Source organism: Sphaerodactylus townsendi, linkage group LG05 (genome assembly GCF_021028975.2).
Source record: "Sphaerodactylus townsendi isolate TG3544 linkage group LG05, MPM_Stown_v2.3, whole genome shotgun sequence".
Lineage (NCBI taxonomy): Eukaryota > Metazoa > Chordata > Lepidosauria > Squamata > Sphaerodactylidae > Sphaerodactylus > Sphaerodactylus townsendi.
The window spans coordinates 34,403,809-34,425,861 of NC_059429.1; the positions used below are offsets into that span (position 1 = coordinate 34,403,809).

The 22,053-nt window shown below is 39.2% G+C and overlaps 1 protein-coding gene across 4 annotated transcripts; it reads left to right on the forward strand.

Moving 5' to 3' along the window:
• The first annotated feature begins 834 nt into the window (after positions 1 to 834).
• On the forward strand, positions 835 to 21,465 carry CLCC1 (chloride channel CLIC like 1). Of its 4 annotated transcripts, none has more exons than XM_048498044.1 (14): positions 835 to 1,005; positions 2,643 to 2,680; positions 4,391 to 4,661; positions 5,697 to 5,807; positions 7,455 to 7,565; positions 8,720 to 8,941; positions 9,693 to 9,833; positions 12,136 to 12,229; positions 13,943 to 14,040; positions 14,129 to 14,275; positions 15,654 to 15,980; positions 16,395 to 16,463; positions 17,153 to 17,434; positions 20,380 to 21,465. In XM_048498044.1, exons 3-14 carry the CDS (start codon positions 4,530 to 4,532, stop codon positions 20,407 to 20,409), a joined length of 1,764 nt encoding a protein of 587 aa, XP_048354001.1. In that variant the 5' UTR covers positions 835 to 1,005; positions 2,643 to 2,680; positions 4,391 to 4,529; the 3' UTR covers positions 20,410 to 21,465. The 4 variants fall into 4 exon arrangements, with proteins under 4 accessions (XP_048354001.1, XP_048354000.1, XP_048354003.1 ...); XM_048498043.1 differs by having other exon boundaries at positions 4,527 to 4,661; XM_048498046.1 differs by having other exon boundaries at positions 4,574 to 4,661.
• Positions 21,466 to 22,053: the final 588 nt, after the last annotated feature.

Here is a 22,053-nt window from a genome sequence, read left to right on the forward strand (position 1 = left end):
CTTTATTTATAGTCCACCTTTCTCTCTAAGGCAAACTACATGATTTAAAAACTATGTAATAAAGACAGTATAACACTACCATTAAACTGGATTACAAAATTTAAAAATGCAAAGATAGTTATAAGCAATGGAATGAACATTATTTATATTTTTTCGCAGATGTTAAAATTACAACCCTATTCCCTTTATAAAAAGGATATCCTAAACAATTTATTCTTATAAATAATTTAAAACTAAAACTAAAACATGTAGCAGCCTTATCAAGCAGGACAATATGGGGCCACAGTAGAGAATTATCTAGTTCAGGCAGCTGCTACTGATCCTGCCCATTTGCTGGGGAGCACCTTCAGAAGGTTTGCTCACCAGAGAGAAACTGCCTCAGCAGAGACTCGAGAGCACTTTCGTACATGCAGAATAATACACTTTCAATCTACTTCCAATGCACTTTGCAGCTGGATTTTACTGTGTGAAAGAACAAAATCCACTTGCAAAATCCACTTGCAAACAGTTGCAAACAAAAGTGGATTGAAAATACATTATTCTGCATGTACAAAAGTGCCCTGCAGGAAAGGTGGTCCTGCAGCTATCAGTGGGAATAAAATGGAATAAAAGGTCCCCAGTTTTCAAGGACGCATCAGACCTCTGTTTTCTGGAACAGTGCAGCTTAGCTACTTCTCCAAATCTTGTTCAAAAGGAACTCACATGTTAGCCCTTTGCCCCCTCTCGTTTTCCAACTTCAACCAACCCCAAAGAGACACTCCCCGACGTAGAACGGTCGCCGCCCCCTCCTGGTCACGAGAACCCAACGAGGACAAACGACAGGCTGGCTTCTGATTGGCTATTTCCGAAGAAGGGCCAGAGGCATTGTCCAGCCCCTAACGGCGCCAAGCAAACGGAGGTGGTGGCCGGGATTGTGGATTTGGGAGACCGAAGGATATCCCTCTGGGTTCGTTCTGCGCCTCTTCGCTGCCTGGCTAGCGACGGTTGGAAGAAGAGGCGGCGGAGGTGCGCGCGCGGGAGCGTGGAGGGAGATGACTAAATGGAATCACGCAGGGGGGAGGGGGAGGCGAATCGCCGCCGTGCTTTGTCTGTGCCGCATTACCGCTTTCCCTGCGCGTCTCGTGCTCCGCCTCTCTTTCCTTGGCTCGTCACGGGGGCAGGACTTTCCCCTCAAGGATGGTTCCCCTCAACATACCTTTAAAATAAGTTCGCTTTCATGCTAGGGGAGCCTCACCTGTTGTATTTCTGCCTCTAATGGTGAGGGCGCCCCCCCCCCCCCCCAGCATCTCTTTCCACCACTGTTGAGACTTAGCCAGTCCTCCAGTATCTGGAACAGTAATGCAAGATTTCAAGTTTCAGGTGCTGACATGAGAGCGTAGATGCCATAGAGGCTTTGGAGAAGGATTGAGGATTGCTGGAATGATCAAGTCATTTTCTTCTGAAGATCCACAAGCTTAGGAAATCTTACAGTTAACTCTCCTGTCCCGTCCCCGCCCCCCCCCCCGCCCCCATGCACCGTCCAGTGGCAGCTATGTCAAGGGGGAAGCCATCTGTCAACCACAAACACTACTAGGAAGTGACATTGCTTACTTTCCTGAAACACTTGTGTCACGTTGCACAGTGGCACTCAGAAGAGCTAAGGGTGGGGTATCAAAGAGCGTCATGTAGCTTCTGGGACATTGAGCATCACTGACTAAAAAAGTATAATTGTGATGAGGCTGAAGTTCTTCCTTCACTCCTAGTGACCCAACCATGGAGAATCAAAGTTTCTCATGTCAATACAGATTTGTATTTTAGTGTGTGTAGATTTTTTTAATGTGGAATTTGATGCTGTGAAGGATTTCTGCTGATTGAAAGGGAGAGATGATTTTTACCAATTCTCTCCTCTTGCTGTGGATTTTTGGCTTGTGTCCCGTCCCCCATGTTGTACCTGGGGTCTCCTGTCCCTCACAAACAACATTTTGGACTGCAGTGGGAGGGAGTAGGCAGGGAAGATTCACTCCACTAGTGCAAGTATTTCTGCAAAAATGTTAGGGAATCCAAATCTTAATTCCATGAAGGAGTAGCTGGTACAAATATAAAATGAGCTTTAGCATTTTAGAATGCTGTATTTTAATGGGGTTTTTAGGAGCTTAATTTGAATAGAGCCTATTTATTACTGGTTGTATATTGGTTATGTTGAATTTCTCTATCTGTTAATTTTATACAACATAATTTTATGTTGTATATAAACTCAATAAATAATATTAATAATAGCAACTATTACTTTACAAGCAAGAACTGTAGTATTGTTGAAGGCTTTCACAGCCAGATTCAACTGGTTGTGGTGGGTTTTTCGGGCTGTGTGGCCGTGGTCTAGTGGATCTTGTTCCTACTGTTTCGCCTACATCTGTGGCTGGCATCTTCAGTGTGTAACAGACTTCCCCCTGTGGTACACCTCTGAAGATGCCAGCCACAGATGCAGGTGAAACGTTAGGAACAAGATCCACCAGACCACGGCCACACAGCCCAGAAAACTCACAAGAACTGTAGCAATTTATTGATCTTAAGCTCACTGTTCACCTATCATAATAAGTAATTGGAAATTAAAATCAGTAATTGTGTTAACAGTAGTAAATTGTAATCCCCATTGTGCATTATAGATCAAGACTTGTTCTCCCTTGAACTTCTGAGACAATTGGTAAGTCAGCTGCTATTTTTCTTCACTACCTTTCATCAGTGCAGTAATACACAGATGGATTTGAATTTTAAACTATGTGGGTGTGCCTATAAGTTTTGTATAATTTATTGGGTTTTTAATCCGTAAGGTTGTTCACTGTACAGTTGTTTGTCTAAGGATAAATGTTGAAAGTTATGATAGAAAAATCTCCATAATTGGGTAATTTAGGACTGAGTCTTAACTGAGAAAAATTTAAGACACTTGTCCACAGTCTTTCATATTGGTGAGTTGGATCCTGTCTTAAGAAGACTTGCCAAGTGGGAGAAGAGGCTTCACTGATGCAAGGGAGGTGACGTCATCTGTTTCCCTCCTCACCAAACTGACTGTGTTGCATTTTTGTCCATGTGGGTTCCTCATATCCCATCAGCACTGTTTGGGCACTTTCAGGTGATTGTGAGGGGAAGGGTTTTCTGCTGGTGGTATGTAAAATCCAACATAATGGCAGTGATTTTGCCAAGTAAGATAGGAGATTAACTGTACAGTCCTGCAGAGACTTATACTAATCTAAGTCCATTAAAGTTATTATGCTTAGAATTTATTTGTTTGTTTGTTTGTTTGTTTGATTTTTAAACCGCCCTCCCCCTAGGGGCTCAGGGAGGTGAACAACTTAAAAACATAACATAAAAACTGATTCGCAATAATAAAAACCGGAACCATACCTCGTCAGATGGTGTCATCCTCCCCCCTCCCTGATGTATTTCTGTTGAGAATGATGTATTTCTGCTTAGAATCACACTGTACATGTGTTGTGTGCATAATAGTCTGTATCAAGAAAGATCTGAAAGATGAAGTTCCTACAGTCCAATCCAGATGGGGCTGAACAGCCACTAGGGTCCGTGTGGGTTTGCACAGGCATGTTTGCCCTCCTAGCCGGCATAAGGGGCACTTATACTAGCCCGGGAGAGAGGCAGGTGGGCAGCATGGAGCTCCATAGTGCCTGACCTGCTTCCAGCTGCCACTTCCATAGCATATGGTGACCTACTATGGAGGCTGTCACACCTGGGGACATTTTTGGAGCTCCCACTGGACTTTGACCTTGGGAATGCCAGCAGCAGGGAAGACAGACTTATGCCACCCTTTTGGATGGCCTAACTCCATTTCCCCTATGGCAGGCTTTCAGGCAGCTGGAGATTCTCCGGCTTCTCCTGCCTTTCCATGCTGCCTGGAAGTCCTCTGTAGGTGGTGCAGCAGCAGTGCCGTCCCCAGCCATCCCAGGGTCTGGATTACACTGTTAATGGTCACAGAGAGGAATCTTAGTTTTATCACTGAGCTAATACTTAGTTTATAGAGTAATTTCATCTGGAGTTTAATAATATGTGCTCATAATTTAAGTTTGCTTAGATTCCTGCTTTGTTGTATAGCTAGTGGGCTAAGTTGTGTTTCCGTTTTGGTTTGAGAGAGTTTTGTAATGAAGGGTGATGTAATGGTTGCTAATCTCCATGTTGCTTCATGAGTGGAAAATTTGGACTCTCATACATAGCTAAATACTCCTGGCAAGTAGTTCTGATAAGATAAAATAGTGGTGTAAAGTCATGCTAGAGAGTAAAGGTCTGGAAATATCTTATGCAACTTTATCTTTGAATAGTAGCAGATCTGGATCTTAATGGGCATTCATGGATGATTAGCATAATGCAAATTTGACAAGAAAATCATTATTTTGATATTTTCCAGATTGGCTAAAAAATACAAATAATGAAAGCAACCAGGTTGATAACTCTGAAGAATTCTGAACACTGGTTACCCTAATTACTAAATTTTACTTTAAAATATTACTGAAAACATGTTATTCTGCCATTCTTGGTGATAGAGGATGTTGGTTTCTTTGGTGCTGTGTGCTGTTCTGCTGATTGGAAGTACTGAAATTCAGAACGATGAATGGATTGATCCAACAGACATGTTGAATTATGACGCAGCTTCAGGAACAATGAGAAAATCTGATGTGGTAAATATATAAAATCCTTTCTTTTAAAACTGAGTACTGTGCAAAAATAAATTAGTTGATACCTTTTAGGGATCTTGTTCATTTTGCCTGTTTTAGGCATGAAGAAGAGTTTTCTTTAGAGAGAATTTATATTCCATGATAAATTCATATTTTGGTTAAATGTTGCTTCATATTACTGGAATGTTTAAACTCTGTCCTAGGAATGGAAGTCTTAACATCTCTGGCAGTGTCATTAGAACTAAGCTGTCAAATTCAAACAGAGTAGCTGAAAAGAATTAGCAGTTGTGGAGTTTGAAGGCTGCAAAATTCTCTTGATTTTTACACCAGTCTTTCAGTGGTGTCTGCTTTTCCACTTGTTTCTTTAAAAAGAAATTAACCCAAATTAGAGATGTGAACATTTCTAGCGATTTTGAAGCCATGGAGGAAAATGCTGCATTTCTTCTTGGGAAATATGGGAGGGGGTCCCTTGGAAAAATCAGAAATAAGCTATCATTATTTATAGTTTTTCTGCCCCCCTCAAATTTCACATATGAATGCACTGATATCTGCATAAATGATCCCTTCATATCAATGTTTGAACTGATATGTGCTTTGTGTACTAATCCATAGTGGAATTGCCCCTGACAAGTGAATTGGGTTAACCCCTGCTTACATAGAGTTCCTGGTAATCATTGGTACCCTGAAAGCTCTGGCTCCGGCCAATTTATTTGTGTTTATAGCAAGCTAAAAGTAAGTTACCTAATTTGAGTATGTCATATCTAAAGAGATATTTCTCTCTCTTATGTTTGTGGTAAGAGAAATACCACAACAACCTCAACCAGATAACCATAGTTTGGCTATATACATGTTCAGTTCCTGTACGCAACTGCAGAAAGTAACAAAGTCTGGTTTCTGTTCATATTTTTTTACTTATATTTATTTTCTTCAAAATATACCAAAGTAAACAACAAATTAATCTAGATATTAGCTAGATATATAATTTGTACATTGATACACAGGCAATAACCGCACACATATGAATAACAATTCTTGCAGGTGAACCAGGATGATTCTGAAAATAAGAACATACCAAAAGAGACAGTGGCAGCAGGCAATCGTTTGGACATTTCCAAGTGCCAAATAAAACTAGATTCAACCATTCAGAAGGTTTGTTCATTTTTGTACTACTTTATAACTTGTGTAATATGTTATCAAAATAGTTTTTAGTAGTTTACATATATTGTGAAGAAATCAAAATCTTGTCAGAGTTTCGTCTGGGTAAAATGTTTTACTGTATAAACCTCCATCATTTGTGGAGAGGGAGATGCTGATGGGAATTTGCTATATAACCTTTTTTATTCATGTCTGTGGGAATTTTGTTATTGACATCAACAGGAGTATAATTGCTTTCTTAGTGCATGACCTAATTCTTGATGTATCTTCTTTATTTATTTTATAATATGATCCTTTGGGTATATTGTTGTGATGTTGTATAATATAGCCTTTCTGGATAATTCAGAGATCTAGTATGTGATTGACAACTCACATACATATTATATAAACCCAGCTGAGACTCAACTGCTATGCATGTAATAGGTAACATTCGTGTTCAAAATGTGTCTATGCATGGAGTATGCTATGTTTATTTATAACAGATTTGTACAACTTTTGAACCATCAAGGTGAATTCATCTAATTGGCTATCTATTGTTGCTTGCTTGCTTCATAGCATCCTGTTTTTGCAGTCATGGGCAAGTAGGATAAACGGGAAATTTATTGATCTCTGATAAGTTATCATATGTAACTTGTGGTCTAATTGATAAACTCATCTGGAACTTGAATCATTTGAAAACAAATCAAGATTTTGTCAGTAAGTCTTTATTAAGCCCCACAGACAATTCAGAAGCTGGAAAAAACAGTATTATAGAATTAATTACCTACATAAAATCTCAGCAAACATTGTTAATCTTAGCATATTTTGCAGTCTTAACAGGCCAATCCAGTTGGGAGTGGTGTATGGCTGTGCCAAAGTGTTTGCCCTCTCTGCTGGCACAAGGGGCACTTGAAAACAAAGCTTCTTTTTTGTGTGTGTTTTGATCGCATCACCAAGTAGTATAAAGTCCAGAGTGTTTATAAGTTGTATATATCTTATAAGTGTATATATCTTATCAGATCTGATAAGAGGCAAACGGTAGCTATATATGTTGGGCAGCCCCATCCAAACTGGAGGCGGTGGACTGTGGCACCGATGCAACACCACCCACAACTCCCATAAAGGCTTTCTGGTGGTGTGGGGAGGCTCACAAAGCGAAAAAGCCTCCTTGCTGCCGAGAAGTCTCTATAGGATGCAATAGACTTGCACCACCTTTTTGGTGGCTTAAGTCTAAAGTGTGGGCTGCTGGTGTAATGCCAGCAAAGGCCAGGTTGGAGCCAACTAACATCAACGCCGCCCCTGGCCTGCCCCAGCTACACTGGCGGCAAGCCCTGGGGTGCTGGTATGGTATTCAGCATGCTGTTCCAGTGCCCAGGGAGCCCGTGGTGGCTGCACGCCAGTGAAATCACCCCTCTGCCAGGGCAAATGCTGCAGGGAGAGCAAATCCGCTGGTGCATGCGCATGCCGCTCCCATGAGTGGATCACCCCCACCCCCCGCTTTGGATAGTGCTCTCAGTCTGGTATCCATACAAACCATAATAAATTGTTGCTGGGCCTCAAAAATCTCTCTTTATGGTCCACAATAGTATAAATTTTAGGTGTAGTATGAATCAAATAATTGTTTGGAGAAGATGTAGTAATGAAGTATCTCACTTTTTGCAGCTTGAAGAATATGAAAGGAAAGAGAGAACCAAGTTGTATGAAAGCAATAGCATTCATGTTTTCAAGAGATACTTGAATAAGATTTTAATTGAAGCAGGAAGGCTTGGTTTGGTGAGTATTGTTATTATTACTATATTTTGGTTGATTTCATAGCTGCCAGTTCTTTAACTGGTTGTTCGCCTTTCATTACAATTAGAGCTTCACCTGGAGACCTAGGACACTGAAATATATTGATGTACTATTCATGTGGATCCCAGTAGGGCTGCTTTTTGAATCCGAATGATGCTGCTTTTGTTGATTGGAAGATGTTTCAAGTGTCGCCCTAGTGTTTTTGGAATGGTGCCCAATGTGATAGTTATCACTGGAACAACCTCAGCTGGTTTTCCCATAGTTTCTGAATCTCAATTTTCAAATCATAAAAATTAGTGACCTTCTCTGAGTGATCTTAAGAATGCAAAATTGTTATTATTGCTATTACTATGATTATCACCACAGTCATAATAATTTGTAACCTGCCTTTCTCACTGAGAATCCAGATTGATTACAAAATATGAAAACAAGTCAGTAAAAATATGAAAATTAGTTATATCAGTACGTCAGTTGTGAGAATGAAACATAATAATCCATCAAATGTATATGACTTGGTAGAATCACCTTGCATATCATGCTATAGTGCTGATGCTGTGAAGACATCCACTGTTCCACTTATGATTCTGAAGTTCATGGTTTTTTAATTCTTTTTTTGCAATGTGCTTCATCTTTATACTGTCTGTTCAGCTGGTTCTTTTCATTGTTATTGTGTTGATGCTGTTTTGGTGCTTGTGCAGTTTTAGATTATTCATATGACGATTTTATGGTTAATAGTGGTTGTTTGATTAGGTGATTCTATTAAATGATTCTATTAAGTGCTGGAAATGGGTGGGATATAAATCAAATAAAAATTGTATGTTATCTTATTGTACTTTGAACAGGCATGCATGCATATTTATGGAGAGGCGGTACATAATTATTTTAAGTAAAATAATTAGGTCAATTTGTCTTTTACTTGTTGTTTAACTGTAGAAACAGTCTCTCCAACAGGGTAGACAGTCCTTGCACTGAAATGCTTCGTCCATTTCATGTTCTGCCAGAGCTTTCTGTCAGCAGTTTTCATGAACACAGAAACTTGCCATCACTGATTGACTGTTGAACTCCCTCTATTTTATTATTTGCCTTTGCAAAACTGTTCACTAAAAAGTTAACTTTTTGTTGTTCTTCTACTTCAGCCTGATGATAACATTGGAGAGATGCATTACGATGCTGAGATCATTCTTACAAAACAGACATTGAATGAAATCAACAGATTTCTTAATGAAGAGGGTTGGAAATCAGCTGCTCTGGATGATGCACTTAGTGATATTCTGATTAATTTTAAGCACCATGATTATGAGGCTTGGAAATGGAAGTTTGAGGATGTGTTTGGGATTGATCCCTACAATGTCTTCATGGTGAGTGGATTTTTCTGTAATAGCAAGGTTTAATAAGGTGTTCTACAGGTAGAACAGTCATATCAGGAGTGAAAATAAAAATCATACTGTGACTTAGCAAATCCGCTGTTCCTTCAAGAGTCAATGAGTGAAGCATATACAGTTTTTACCAGATACAGTCCATCTTGGTATCCTGCTATAAGCTAACAATCTGACATGTATAAAGTTGCCATTATTTCCGTGGGCTTAGATTGGAGTGACTCCAGTTAGGATTGTACTCTAAACTTATGCAAAATTAAAAATACAGTTCATACCTGATGGTCTGAGTTAGCTTGATAGGTAAGAAGTTGTACAGGCCTGCAGTAATTTGCACCTGTTTCAAATTGCTGACATTTGTCTATTATCAGGGTGTACTCTTTATTTAGATTTTTATTCCCTACTTTTCTTGCTGAAGTGGTTTGCAACATCATTCTCCCCTCCTGCATTTTATATTCACAACAACCATTTAAGGCTCAAAGTTAGTGACCAAGCTTCCATTGAAGAATGGGGATTCACACTTGGATCCCTTGGGTCCTAATTCAAAATTCTAGCCATGGCACTGTGCTGGCCTACATAGTATGCATACAACTTCAAGCAAAAGCTGAATTTTAAAAACAAACCATGTATTTAAATGTGATTTTTTAAAAAGGAGATTTTTTTAAAGCAGGTTGACTATTGGAATTTTTCAAGATTTTGCAAATCTTATACCTTTTTTAATTTCCTGTTTTCCAAGGTGCTTCTGTGTTTAGTGTGCATTGCAATAATTGTTGCTACAGAACTCTGGACGCACATCGGGTGGCTAACACAACTAAAACGTATTTTATTCATAAGTTTTATTATCAGTTTTGGATGGAACTGGATGTACTTATATAAGGTAAATAATATTAAGAGGGAAGGAAAAGATGGATATTTATTTGCTCTAGAAATAAACTATTTATAAGTTATGTTTAATCATTTAATCATTTAATCATATTTAATCATTCCCTGTCAACCTCAATAGAATGCAAGACTTTCATGCTCATACTGTTAAAATAGAAAACTTTACCTCTTGCTGTCCTGTATAATTTGGCACGAGCATAAACATTGCTTGTGCATGCTTGCTTCTCTGTACGATTATTCAGAACTTAGTATGGTTGACACGTTCTCTAATTTTGCTTGATTGTATAATGACACAGTAGGTATAAATGTTTTCCATCCAGTATGCACGTCTTTCACAAATGTGTGCTGTGTTGGTTTGATAGGCCAACTTGCATACTGATGGAAAGCAGCCACTGCGGAGTTAGTGTTGTTGGGACACTTCCTCCACTCTTGTAATGTCACCTTTGCTCTATCTATTTGAAGTGACTGAAGGTTCACCCAGTTTTGAATGGTTCACAAGTGCAATCTCAGTTATCAATCAATCAGTTTATTAATTTTGGTCATTGACCAGAATAAATACAATAAATAAATATGTTATAGCATAATACATAAAACATCTCTACAAAATATTAAAATACTACTACAAATCATTAAAAATTTTGAATGAAGTAAGCAGTGCCACAGCAGGGAGGAGAAATCTAACTTTACTTGATGATTATTATATCAGGGTATCTTCTTCCAATTATTTCTCATCCTAGTTGCTAGCCAAGCGTACTTGGCAACATTATAAGTTAGCTTCTGGTTTGTGTCTGATAGTAATGTTTTCAGTCTGTGTTTCCTCTGATTAAGAGGAATGGGCCCTTCCAGACATGATTATAAATATTGCACACAAATAGAAGATTTTCTGCTGTTTCTGTTCTCCCTTCTTGGCAGATACAGGCCTGATCTTTAATCAGGGACCTGGTATATTTCCCTTCAATAAATGCCAAGAGTAGAGCACTATAGCACAGAAGAGTAAAAGCTCTTCGATCCTCAGAATTGGTGAGGTTAGAAAGGTAGGGCATCAGGGTAAGCTTGTTAAGCAAGGATTTATCAAAGCAGGGATCTAATATCATGTTAATGTTCTTCTGCCTTTTGACCCCCATGATCCTTAATTTGACAAAGCCTTAGCCCTAACATAATCCATAACCAAGACCATTTGATGAGAGAGACCGAAATAGCTAACTTCTGTGTTAGAGTTTTTTGCCAAGACACAACAAATGTATCTAAAGAAATTAAGCAGACTAGCCTCTTCTGGCAAAAAAAGCAATTTTACCCAGAACATTAAGGTAGCAACCCATGGTTTTATTTGGACTGTAACCATTCCCGTCTCTACTCCTGCATTTGAGATGTTATTTGGTAGCTTTAAGATTATTCTCAGGAGTTTAGATTGTATTTGCTCCAGACTGCGGGAATTATCAGTGATGTTTATTTGGACCTGGTATAGCAGCTGGGCAAGAGGCTTGGCTTTAAATAACTTGATATCAACTGGAATGCAATATCTGCTTTATGTTGGAAAAATTTCTGGATAGTGTGTGCACTTTTCTGTGAATTCACTGAAAAATGTTTCATATGGAAATTCCTAGAATGTGAGGCTTGAAAGACAACACTTAGATATTTATAAAACAAACTTGTTCTAGGGAAATTCCAGTAAGCCTCCATGAATGTACTCTAGGCTTATTTGCACAAACCATTATTTGGTCTTCTCATGATTAACTTCTGGCTGGTTCAGGTGGCAATCATTGACTAATGCATGTAATGCTCTCCTCAGGCCAGTAGGGGTCCTCTTAAAAAAGGACTAAGTCACTTGCATTAAGTGCAAAGCAAGATATTGTCGAAGGCTTTCACGACTGGATTCAACTGGTTGTAGTGGGTTTTCCGGGCCACAGTCACACAGGCCGGAAAACCCACTACAACCAGCAAAGCAAGATGTTTTTCAGTAATTTTGGGAGGATAATTATGTTCTTAAGATGGAAAACATGTCATTGATATAGAAGTTAAACAGAAGTAGGACTTAGATTCAGCCTTTTCTTCAGCCCTTTTCTTGTACAAGTGTAGTCTGCCTTAAATTGTGTATTTTAATTGGTAGAAGTTGTACATCCCGGCTCCATATGAAGACAGTGATCAGTATTTTTGTCCACTTCATCGTGTTCAAATCAGATCCAATGAAAACTGAAGTTTTTCCATCTTTTTCCATCTTAACCCATTTTAAAAATAAAATAAGATAGTAAAGTGAATTTATTTATTTTGATTTAAAAATCAATTGAGTTTTTTTGTAGGTAGCTTTTGCACAGCATCAGGCTGAAGTGGCAAAAATGGGGAACTTTGATCATGTGTGTGCTGAGAACATACATTGGAGTGATGGCCTTTTTGGTAAGCTGTCTGGTTTTGATTTTGCTACCATATGTTTCCATGTCTGATGTGTCTTAATTTAAAACTAGTACTTTTAAAAAATGATATTGTACATTCTTGGCCATGTTGGTCAGTTCTGCGATAATACTTTGTACCAACATTATCTGAAACCCCTCCTATGTATTGCAGCACACCAAAATAGTTTATTGGAACGTATCATCCCGCAACTTGTTTGGAGACAATCTCCCATTCTTGTCAGTTGATTCCTGGTTGGCTTTGAACAAATTGTTTGCATTTTATACACAATCATTTGTATGTGCATCTTGAAATGTCAAAAACCACTTCAGGCAGCACATGTGTCAGGGCCAAACAGCACATTTGACAGTAGACCCTGACGTGAGAACCAGTTTCTGTGCTAAAGATCCGAAATGTGAGAAGAGAGATTCTGAACCAATCTTCTAGCCACTGTTTTCCAGCTGTAGTAAATATATGTCTGGAAACCTGCCTGTGGAAAAAGCACATAGGAGAGCAATGGCAGGAGGAGGTTAAAAGAGTTAAGTTCTACTTCCAGTTTTACTTACATCTTAAAAGTAAGGTGGAGAGTAGGTTTTAAAACTTAACAGCCCCATCCAAAGGGGGATGGGCAAAAGGGCTAGTGGGAGTGGCGTACTCTCACCCTGGTGCATTTGCCCTCCCCAGGGTATTTTACCCTGGCAGAGGGCCGGATACCCTGGCAGGTAGCTGCCCCACAGCTGTGCTGCCTCAGAAACAGAAAGTTTGGTCTGCGGCGGGGCTGCTCGGACACCAGTGTGAGAGGGAGCGGACCGGGGTGTTCCTGAAAGCGGAGCTGACTTTAGTCAGCACCCTACTAGGATTGAGGGCCAGTAGCATGGTGCACCAGTCCTTAGGCTTATGCCTGCCTTTTGGCAGCGCACACCCATTCAGCCCTATGGGGCTTTTCAACAGTGGGGAAGTCCAGGGCTTTTCTCTGCTCCCCACACCACTGAAAAGTCCTCTGGAGGCAGCAGCATGGCGCTCTGTCGGTGCCATAGTCCATTGCCTTCTGATTTGGACGGGGCTGTTAGTGTGCTACCTAATGTAGACTGACTTTTGAGGAAACTTTCATGAATTGTTCATAGCTTGACTTTCAGCATCTTATGCCATGCACACCTCTTATCCTTACCCTTAAGACTTGCTAAACAGCTGCAAGATGGCTAGTTGGGGGGTGGGTACAATTTTGAGCTGATGAGCATATCCTTTGTGCCACTCTTCCAGAAGGTCGTTACCTACAAATATGCATGGTATCCCAGGTAGGAGAAAGGGTTACTTCTTCAATGTAAATCATTCTTTTGTGCCATTGTTTTCAGCTGTAGTCAGTATATGGTTTCCATATTTCTGGTACTGTTTGTCTGACTCCTACAATGACGATTAGCAACTGTGTTTTAAAATAGTCTTGGAGTTTATCTCATAATTTGTCAAAATTATTAGAAAACCCTTTCCTTTCAGATATTTCACTTCCTGTGACAAGTATGTATTTACTACTGCCCCAGTATCTCCTTCTCTGTCATCTAATTCCATATTTATATATGACCAAACTATTACTTCTTTAAAATCAAGTCTCTAAAATAAGCCTAAAAGTAATTAAATATTGACTGGTTTTTGAAATTATCAATGTAACTGAAATAGTTGCTACTTTTGTGTATACCTGTGTGATTTCTTGCTTTTTAACTATAGAATGGTTTAGGAGCTCATGGACATTCCAGGATGACCCTTGCCAAAAGTACTATGAAACCATATTAGTAAATCCTATTTGGCTGGTTCCTCCAACAAAGGTATTCCCCATTTCTGACCATGCCGTTTACATTTGTGCATTCTAGTAAAGCCATCAAAATAATTCTTGTTTTTTTCCTATTATTTTAGGCTTTGGCTGTTACGTTTACCAATTTTGTAACAGAGCCATTGAAGCACATAGGGCAAGGAACTGGTGAATTTATTAGAGCCCTCATGAAAGAGATCCCAGTATTGCTACAGCTTCCAGTGCTAATTATTATAGCTGTTGCAGTTTTGGTATGTATGTGCACACAGATACAACATTGTGGGATTTGTCAACGGTTTGATATCAGCAAGTCTAAAGCTGAGTGTAATTAGCCACTTACCTGTTCACCCAGTGAAAGGGGGTGGGGTGTCTAGGTGGGGTCAGAAGGAACGTTGTATATCTCAGCTGAAGCTAGATGTAGATATATATGGCTGAGTGATAGCTTTGAAAATATAAAAGGGAAAGCAACCATGTCTCCATCAACTGAGCAGCATTGCTGCATCAGGGGCTCTTTTTCACCAGGCACAAGTTAACTTTCATTCCATCTTAACACTGTTGTAAACTGCTAACTTTAGTTTTCTGTCTTGCCTGTCTCATTCTTTCTCCACTTCTCTCCTTTTTTTCTGATTAACACCCAACTTAAAAGAGAGTTGTGGTGAATTCATAGCTTGCTCACTGTTTTAAGTTGCTTTTAATAAAAGATATGATACAGTTTCATTTGGATTTTTTTCTAATGTACCAGCATAGTTACTTGCAAGTTTAATTCTGTTGCTACTCCCTGCCTTTTGGAACAGTAGAGACAGCTGTGGTTATATTCCCAGCCCTGGGGGAAAATGTACATTGGCCAAGATAAGGAAAAAGTTCAGGTGCTCGGGAGCAACAGCCACAGAAGGCCATTGCGTTCACATCCTACATGTGACTCCCAAAGGCACCTGGTGGGCCACTGCGAGTAGCAGAGAGCTGGACTAGATGGACTTTGGTCTGATCCAGCTGGCTTGTTCTTATGTTCTTATGAATGTTAAAAGTTGCATTAAAATGTCCAATGTATAGCTTAGGGATGTTTATAGTAGTTTTTAAGTTTCCTGAAGAAAAAATCCTAAAAGATGCTTCTTGAAGTTCAGAAATTGATGTTTCAAAATGAATGTGTAGTGACATTATGCAACTCTGAATGTTACCAAATTGAATATTTTGCCCCTTATTCGGTTAAGCAATGATTAATAATGAAGTATGACTCCATATTCTCATCAGATAGACATAAGGCTGAATTTTCTGAATTCCTTCTGTGATTTCATCATGTATGTTTTAAATTGTTAGGTACCTTGGTAGCCCTTATGAGGGTAGAAAGCAGGACACAAATATTGTGCATAAAATGGAATTGTAGTTACACCATATAGACTATTTAAGTACCAAAAGTGTTAAATGCAGTAAAACTGTAGAAAAGCTCTAGGGGGAAAACTTGTTTAATTTAATGAAGAATTACAAAAAGGAAAGTCTCTCTGAAAATAAATGTCGAAAGTCCTACTTATTTTGTAGAAAAAAAATCTAAAGATTGTAAAAAGGAAGAATAACAACTAAATATGGATGTCTTAGTACTTACAGGATGTTTACACAAAGATATGTCTGTTACAGAGTTTCTGCTATGGGGCAGGAAGATCAGTTACTTCATTAAGGCAGTTAACCTACCAAGAGAGACAGGAGCCTCCTTCACTCCCACCAAGCAACCAGAAAAGACAAGAACCTATAGGATATCACCAACCAAACGGAGCAGACAGTAGAGTTAACTACTCAGTAGGGTGTACTGATTGCATCAATAGAAGGCCTTGTGACAGAGGAACTTCGAAAGCAATAAATGAATGCCGAAAATCTCAAGAAGGCAGCAAAAGCAATATTGAGATTTTGCGAGCATGCGACATGGTAGATATGCCACTTGAAGAGCATCCCAAAGTGGCAACCAAGGTAAGTTAAGGGAAATAACATGTTTTCAGTAACATTGAGCAAATGATGCATCAGTTTAGTTAATATGTAGTGCAAATTGGATTGTTGTTTTTATTTTTAAATTAATGCCGTGTTCCAAAGGGATGATAAAAGATGATTTTTAAAAAGTAATCTTTCATTCATTGAAAGAACATATTTCTCATGAAAAAGAACAGTATGTAGGTCAGCGTTTCAGCATGGTATTCTTAAAGGGAACTAACATCTTACACTTAAAATATCATTTTGTGGGGGTGCATGCTTCTACAAAAGCTTCTCAAGGAGTACATGCTGAAAAAACTTGCAACCTGGTACTATGAATGCTTAACAATGTTTTAATGAGATGTATTCCTAAAGATGCATGCACTATTTCAGTGCTAAATTTATCTTGTGTTTTAGAGTAACCTATCTTTAGAAGAAGATAAGTTGCAAGTAGAACCAGAAAAAAAGGACAGTGAAGACCATGAGGTAAGCTGAACAGAGATACAGAGTACTAAAATAATCTTGTTTCACATGAAGTTCAATTGAATGCTGTCATGCTTTTTGTAATTTTCTTCCTACATGTTGCAAATTGTTAAAATAACTCACAATTATTAATATAGCAGGTTAGGTTATAAAAATGGATTAAACATACTTTTAGAGGTATGCTGATTCCATTCTGTATTTGACTGTTGACAGAATTTCAAGACATCTCTTTTCGAGACAGCTTTTAGGTGTGTTTTTCTGTTTACTGAGGCAGAATGGAGGTTTGCTGAAAATCTTAGACTGCTCTGTTATATGTCATGTTTTATGCTATTTTTGTTTTTATTTAAAATGTGTTGCCCCGCTGCTTTATATCTTTGTGGATTTATAATTTTAGGTGATCTTTACAATCTGCTAGTTTTAGTTATATGAATTATTGGTTTTATATGATCCTATTTTATTTTTGTTATTGTAAGCCATCCATGGTACTCCTTTAGTAAAAAGGCAGGGTAATAACATTGCTTAATAATAATAAATGATAAGCTGTCTGCTGATTATTTGCAGATACCCAATTTACTGTGTTACTGTATACAGCAGTATTCCAGTTTTTACTGCAACAACTGTTAATATTTTTTTGATGTTGGGTGATATTGTTTATTCCATTATATGGTTCGGTAATATTTCACTTTTTACAGATTGGACTATGTAGCAAACCAGAGGTTCGAACTGACAGAGTACAGAAAAACTGCACAGGCCAAAGTCTCGGTGACATAAACATAGCTGAATCAAAGAGATCATGCCACATACAAGAACCTACAAGCCACAATGAAGAGGAAGCAAAATATAACTCTGCAAAGGATAGGGAAGTGAAGCGAGATGCTCTGGAGACAATAGAAGAATTTGAGAAAAGGAATGAGAACATCTCATGTGAATTAAAGGAACCCACAGAGAAAATTACAGAAAATTTGAGCTTCACTGTAAGTGTAGCTTATAATCTCTCTTACATACTGCAGAATGAGGAAGTTCAGTTAAACTGATTCAGTCTTCCTTAGTAAGGTAGCTGTTAGGAGCACACACAGGCCTTTTCCAGTTGCTGCAAAGGTTGGAAAGATCCATACAGTGTCCCCAAGGCAAAAAGTCAATCACTTCTTTAAAATCTGATACCCTGTGAGTGGTAAGTACATGAAATGTTCTGGCTGTACATTTTTGGCCAGACTCAAGACAAAAGAGGATGGTGCAAGGGTTGCTGTCTTTGCAACCAGACACAAAAAATTGTTCAAAAGCTGTATTAAAAAAAAATTAGAAATGACACATTCTTGTTTTTTCTAGGTGAGTTCTTTTCACTGCTTACTGCTCTTTCGAGAGAAGACTGATATTAGATACTTATTTGTGACTTGTTTCAGACTGGGTCAAAGTCTCTTGCAATAAATTGGGTATGCCCCAGGCTAGTCTGATTTTAGTGGGGCGAAGTCATTCACTTTTTCCCACCCTAAGGTTAATTTAGAAGGTGAGATTAAATTTTTCAGGAACAGAGCTTGTTACTCCTGGAGAAAAAGGACCACCTCTGTACTAGGAGGAGCAAGTTTTCTATTTGCCGTGCTCAGACAGTAGGTGGCAAGATCTAACCATTTGTGAATGACTTCGCCCCACTGAAGAGAAGATACCTCCAGTTTGTGTTTTTAATGAATGAAGGTTGTAGTAAGTGAGTATTTTAGGTTTTATGGTGTATATGGTTTTACTTTGTAAGTCACCTTGGATATATTGAAAGGCGAGATATAAATATTTTAATAAGTAAATTAAGGAAGTCCAGGGTTACAACACAGAGGCATGGAATGGCAAACCACCTCTGAACATCTCTTGCCTTGAAAACCCTACAGCAGGAGTCCCCAAACTTTTTAAACAGGGGGCCAGTTCACTGTCCCTCAGACTGTTGGAGGGCCGGACTAAAAAAAACTATGAACAAATTCCTATGCACAAATGATTGTAAAATGTTTGATTTCACCTTTCAGCCTTTCTGTCATGGTCTATTTTTAGAACAGTGACCAAAGTATGTCAAGTACAGGGTGGGCTCCAAATATTGTTGGGGAGGCTGTGGAATACCTTCCGCTGTTAAAAAAAAAGCAGAACTTTCCCAATGAAGCATTCCATCTAACCCAGGATCAGGTATCTTCCTGGGTTCTTTCCTCCCTAGCAGCCAGCGAGCAATTCACCAGCCTGGCTGATGCCAATGGGAGTGAGGCGGAACAGAAAGCCTGAGAGCAACACATGGAGTAGCTGAGAGGGAAGGGCGGAGCAGGCGTTGCCACATGTAAGGTTTCCAACTCTGGGTCAGAAAATTCGTGGAGATTTGGGGGTGCCATCATGTAACTGCAATCAACAGCCGTTGGGGCCAGTTCCTCCTCTCCCTCGAGCCCCCACTGCACATGAATGGAGCCATCGCCGCCACGCCTGGTGGGCCGGATAAATGCCTTCAGGGGGCCACATTTGGCCCCCGGGCCGTAGTTTGGGGACCCCTGCCCTACAGGGTCACCATAAGTCAGCTCCAATTTGACAGTACTTTCCACCACAATTGCATAAAGAGTTCCTTGACTTCAGTTTAATGGAGCCATGCAGACAAATACCACTTTCTTGAAACCAGATGTAGTGCCTTTTAGGGAAACCATTTGCCTTTGCTAGTTAGCTGTACTTATATACTAGTGTTATAAGTGTAAAATTAGCATAGATTAAAGTTTTCAGCTTTCTTTTGCTATTCTGAAGAATGTTTATCTAGTTACTGTAAAAAAATGAAAGGGAAAGATAACAGATTTTGAATAAGAGGCAGTTGTTGAAAGTTCAAGACAGAAAGTTCAAGACAATACAAACTTGTACAGAACCCATTTGAGTGACTGCATAGAGGCTACAGTAGCAACCATGCTTTGTGAGAAGTAGCTGCCCCTTTAGTGCAATATAATTGACTGAAAGCTGTTTTTTAAATTTCTGATTATCCTAACAGTATTGATAACCACTTCCTACATTTTTGAAGATTTGGGATCCGGACTAGGTCATGTGAAAATTACCTGCAAGTCATTAAACAGAACAAATTTTTGTTCATATTGAATTTAAAAGAGTAAACTCAAATAATCAGTTTCGCAGAAAAGTTTGAGCCCAGTAGTTGGAACACTGATTAAGAAAAGCTCATGCAATTCCCCCTGTTAGTGTCAGCTGTGTTGTGTACCACTCTTTACTAGCAACTACACTGGTTTCTATCTGCTTGAAGCTAGATCTGATGTGTGCTATATTCCTTCTCACCAAAAGATCTCAAGAGATTTTTCAATTTATCCACCACCACTTCCTGGACCTCCTTCCTTGTAGAATGGTCCCACTGGGTCCTAGTGCCTAGTATTCTCCCAGCCCAAACACCAAGCTGAGCCGCTGGGACAGCAGTGGCCTGACAATAGCCTCCCCATCCCCCCCCCCCCCCGGCCCAGCACCTGGCCCAAACACCAAACCAGGCCGGCTGGCTCCTGCCAGGCCTGGTAACAGCCCCCCTATCCCCCCACCCTGCCCAAACACTAAACCGGTCCTGCCTGCTTCCCCCGCAACTCACCACTCACTCACCTGCTTATAGTTCTTAGGGACTATTTTCTACTGTAGAAGCACGCATTGCTGCTGCACCACTGACTGCACTTTTATCTTTCTGTGAGACAGAGTAGTTATAATTAATGCTGATTTAAAAAGGAGATTGAATTTGACCTGCCAAAACTATATAGTGCACATATATTTTCTCTATTAAAAATAGCAAGGCTTACAATTGGACTGTTTTGGTTTACTTTGCTGTGATTTTTCTCAGAAATAGAAATGGTAGCTTGCACATAATCTGAAAGGAGTTAGGGACTGCAGATGTACACACAAGCTTCTTAAACCTGGAATCTTCTCATTGCAGGAACAAAATCAGAGGAATACTGCTTCCTGACACACCTCCAGTTGTACCAGTGAATTCCCCCATATTTCTATTTGTAAAAAACTCTGTTCAAGTGAAGTACTTCATAGACTTAAGTCAACTTGGCAACAGCCAGAACTTTGTTACATTTTAATTTGATCAGTATATTGTTCTCAGAGTGAGACCTAGATTATGTTTTAGCAAGTATCAACCGTTTCAACCCATTGAAAAATTTTGTGGCAGAATAATTTTGAAAACCGAAGTCATTTTGTATATATGTGTTCATATACTGTTTGCAAGGAAAATAAAGGCTTTCATGACACGTTTTCCTATATTGTTCCATGTTCCTCTCCGCTGAAGAAATGGGATAAAGCTGCACTACATCTCTCATGCCCATTAACATTTTTAACATTCTGAATAGCAACTGAAAAGCAAGCAATAAGCTCCATATAGAGATAAAACCAAAAACTTTGATAGCAGGTTGGATTCAGCCAGGATTTCCACTGGTGAGAACAGGTGGGTGCTCCCCTTGGCTTAGCATTGTTGGATCTGCATGTATAAACAGTGTGGGAAATGGGAAATTGGATAAGATTGAGTTGAAAAAGTCAGCTGGATCTGAGACTTTGTGTTAATTAGCCTCTCATGCACTTTAACTCCTGTGTATTAATCAGCAAGATTCAAGCAAAATGAAGCGCAGCTTAATCCCATTTCTTCAGCTGAGAGGAACATGGAACTACATAGGAAAATCATGCCATGAAAGCTTATATTATACAGAATATTATTTGAAAACACAGAAATTCTGAACCACTCTGACAACCACTATGTCAGATTACACAGAGAAGCCACTGATATCTACAAAAACATGGACAATTTCAGCAGAAAGGAAGAAACTATGAAAAGGAACAAAATTTGGCTACCAGTACTGAAAAATACTAGAATCAAGACAGGGACTAATGAATACCACCAAGACACAGGATGTCTCCAGACAGTAAGCAATCAAAGGGATCAAAAGGCCAGGCTACTATGCAGATACCCTCACTAATTGATTATGCTTTCTTCATGCTTACATGCTAAAATGGGTGGATCCCACTCAACACATGCAAATTAAGCTTACTAATTGCACCCTTTACACTGGTTAAAACAGGCAAATGGTTCTTTCTCCCACCCTGTACATTCCACAGCTATATACTCTACTTGCTTTACTACCATCAGATCCTCTGAAGAGGCCAGCTACAGATGCAGGTGAAACGTCTGGAGAAAATGCTAGAACACACTCCAAAGCTTTTGTTTTCCTTGCAAACAGTATCTGAAAAATATATACAAAATGACTTCAGTTTTCAAAATTATTCTGCCACAAAATTTTTCAATGAAACTATTGCAAGGTCTTTGCAGGATATAAGATTTAGAGATTCTAAGCTTCCTTCATATCTTGTTGGTCTTTAAAGTACTATTTAACTCAAATCTTATTCTCCTACTGCAGACCAACATAGCTTCCCACCTGAAATTATCTATTAACCAGCAGTCATGGGAGGGAGGAAAGTTTGCTTCCAAAGGTTTGCGAAGGATGTGAAGTTTCTTAGCCTGTCATGTCATGTTTTACCAAGGAGAAAGTCCAAGAGTAGATTTTTGCATTGTAATCTTGACAGTTTCTCATCAAACTGTTCTTTGGATTGAAAC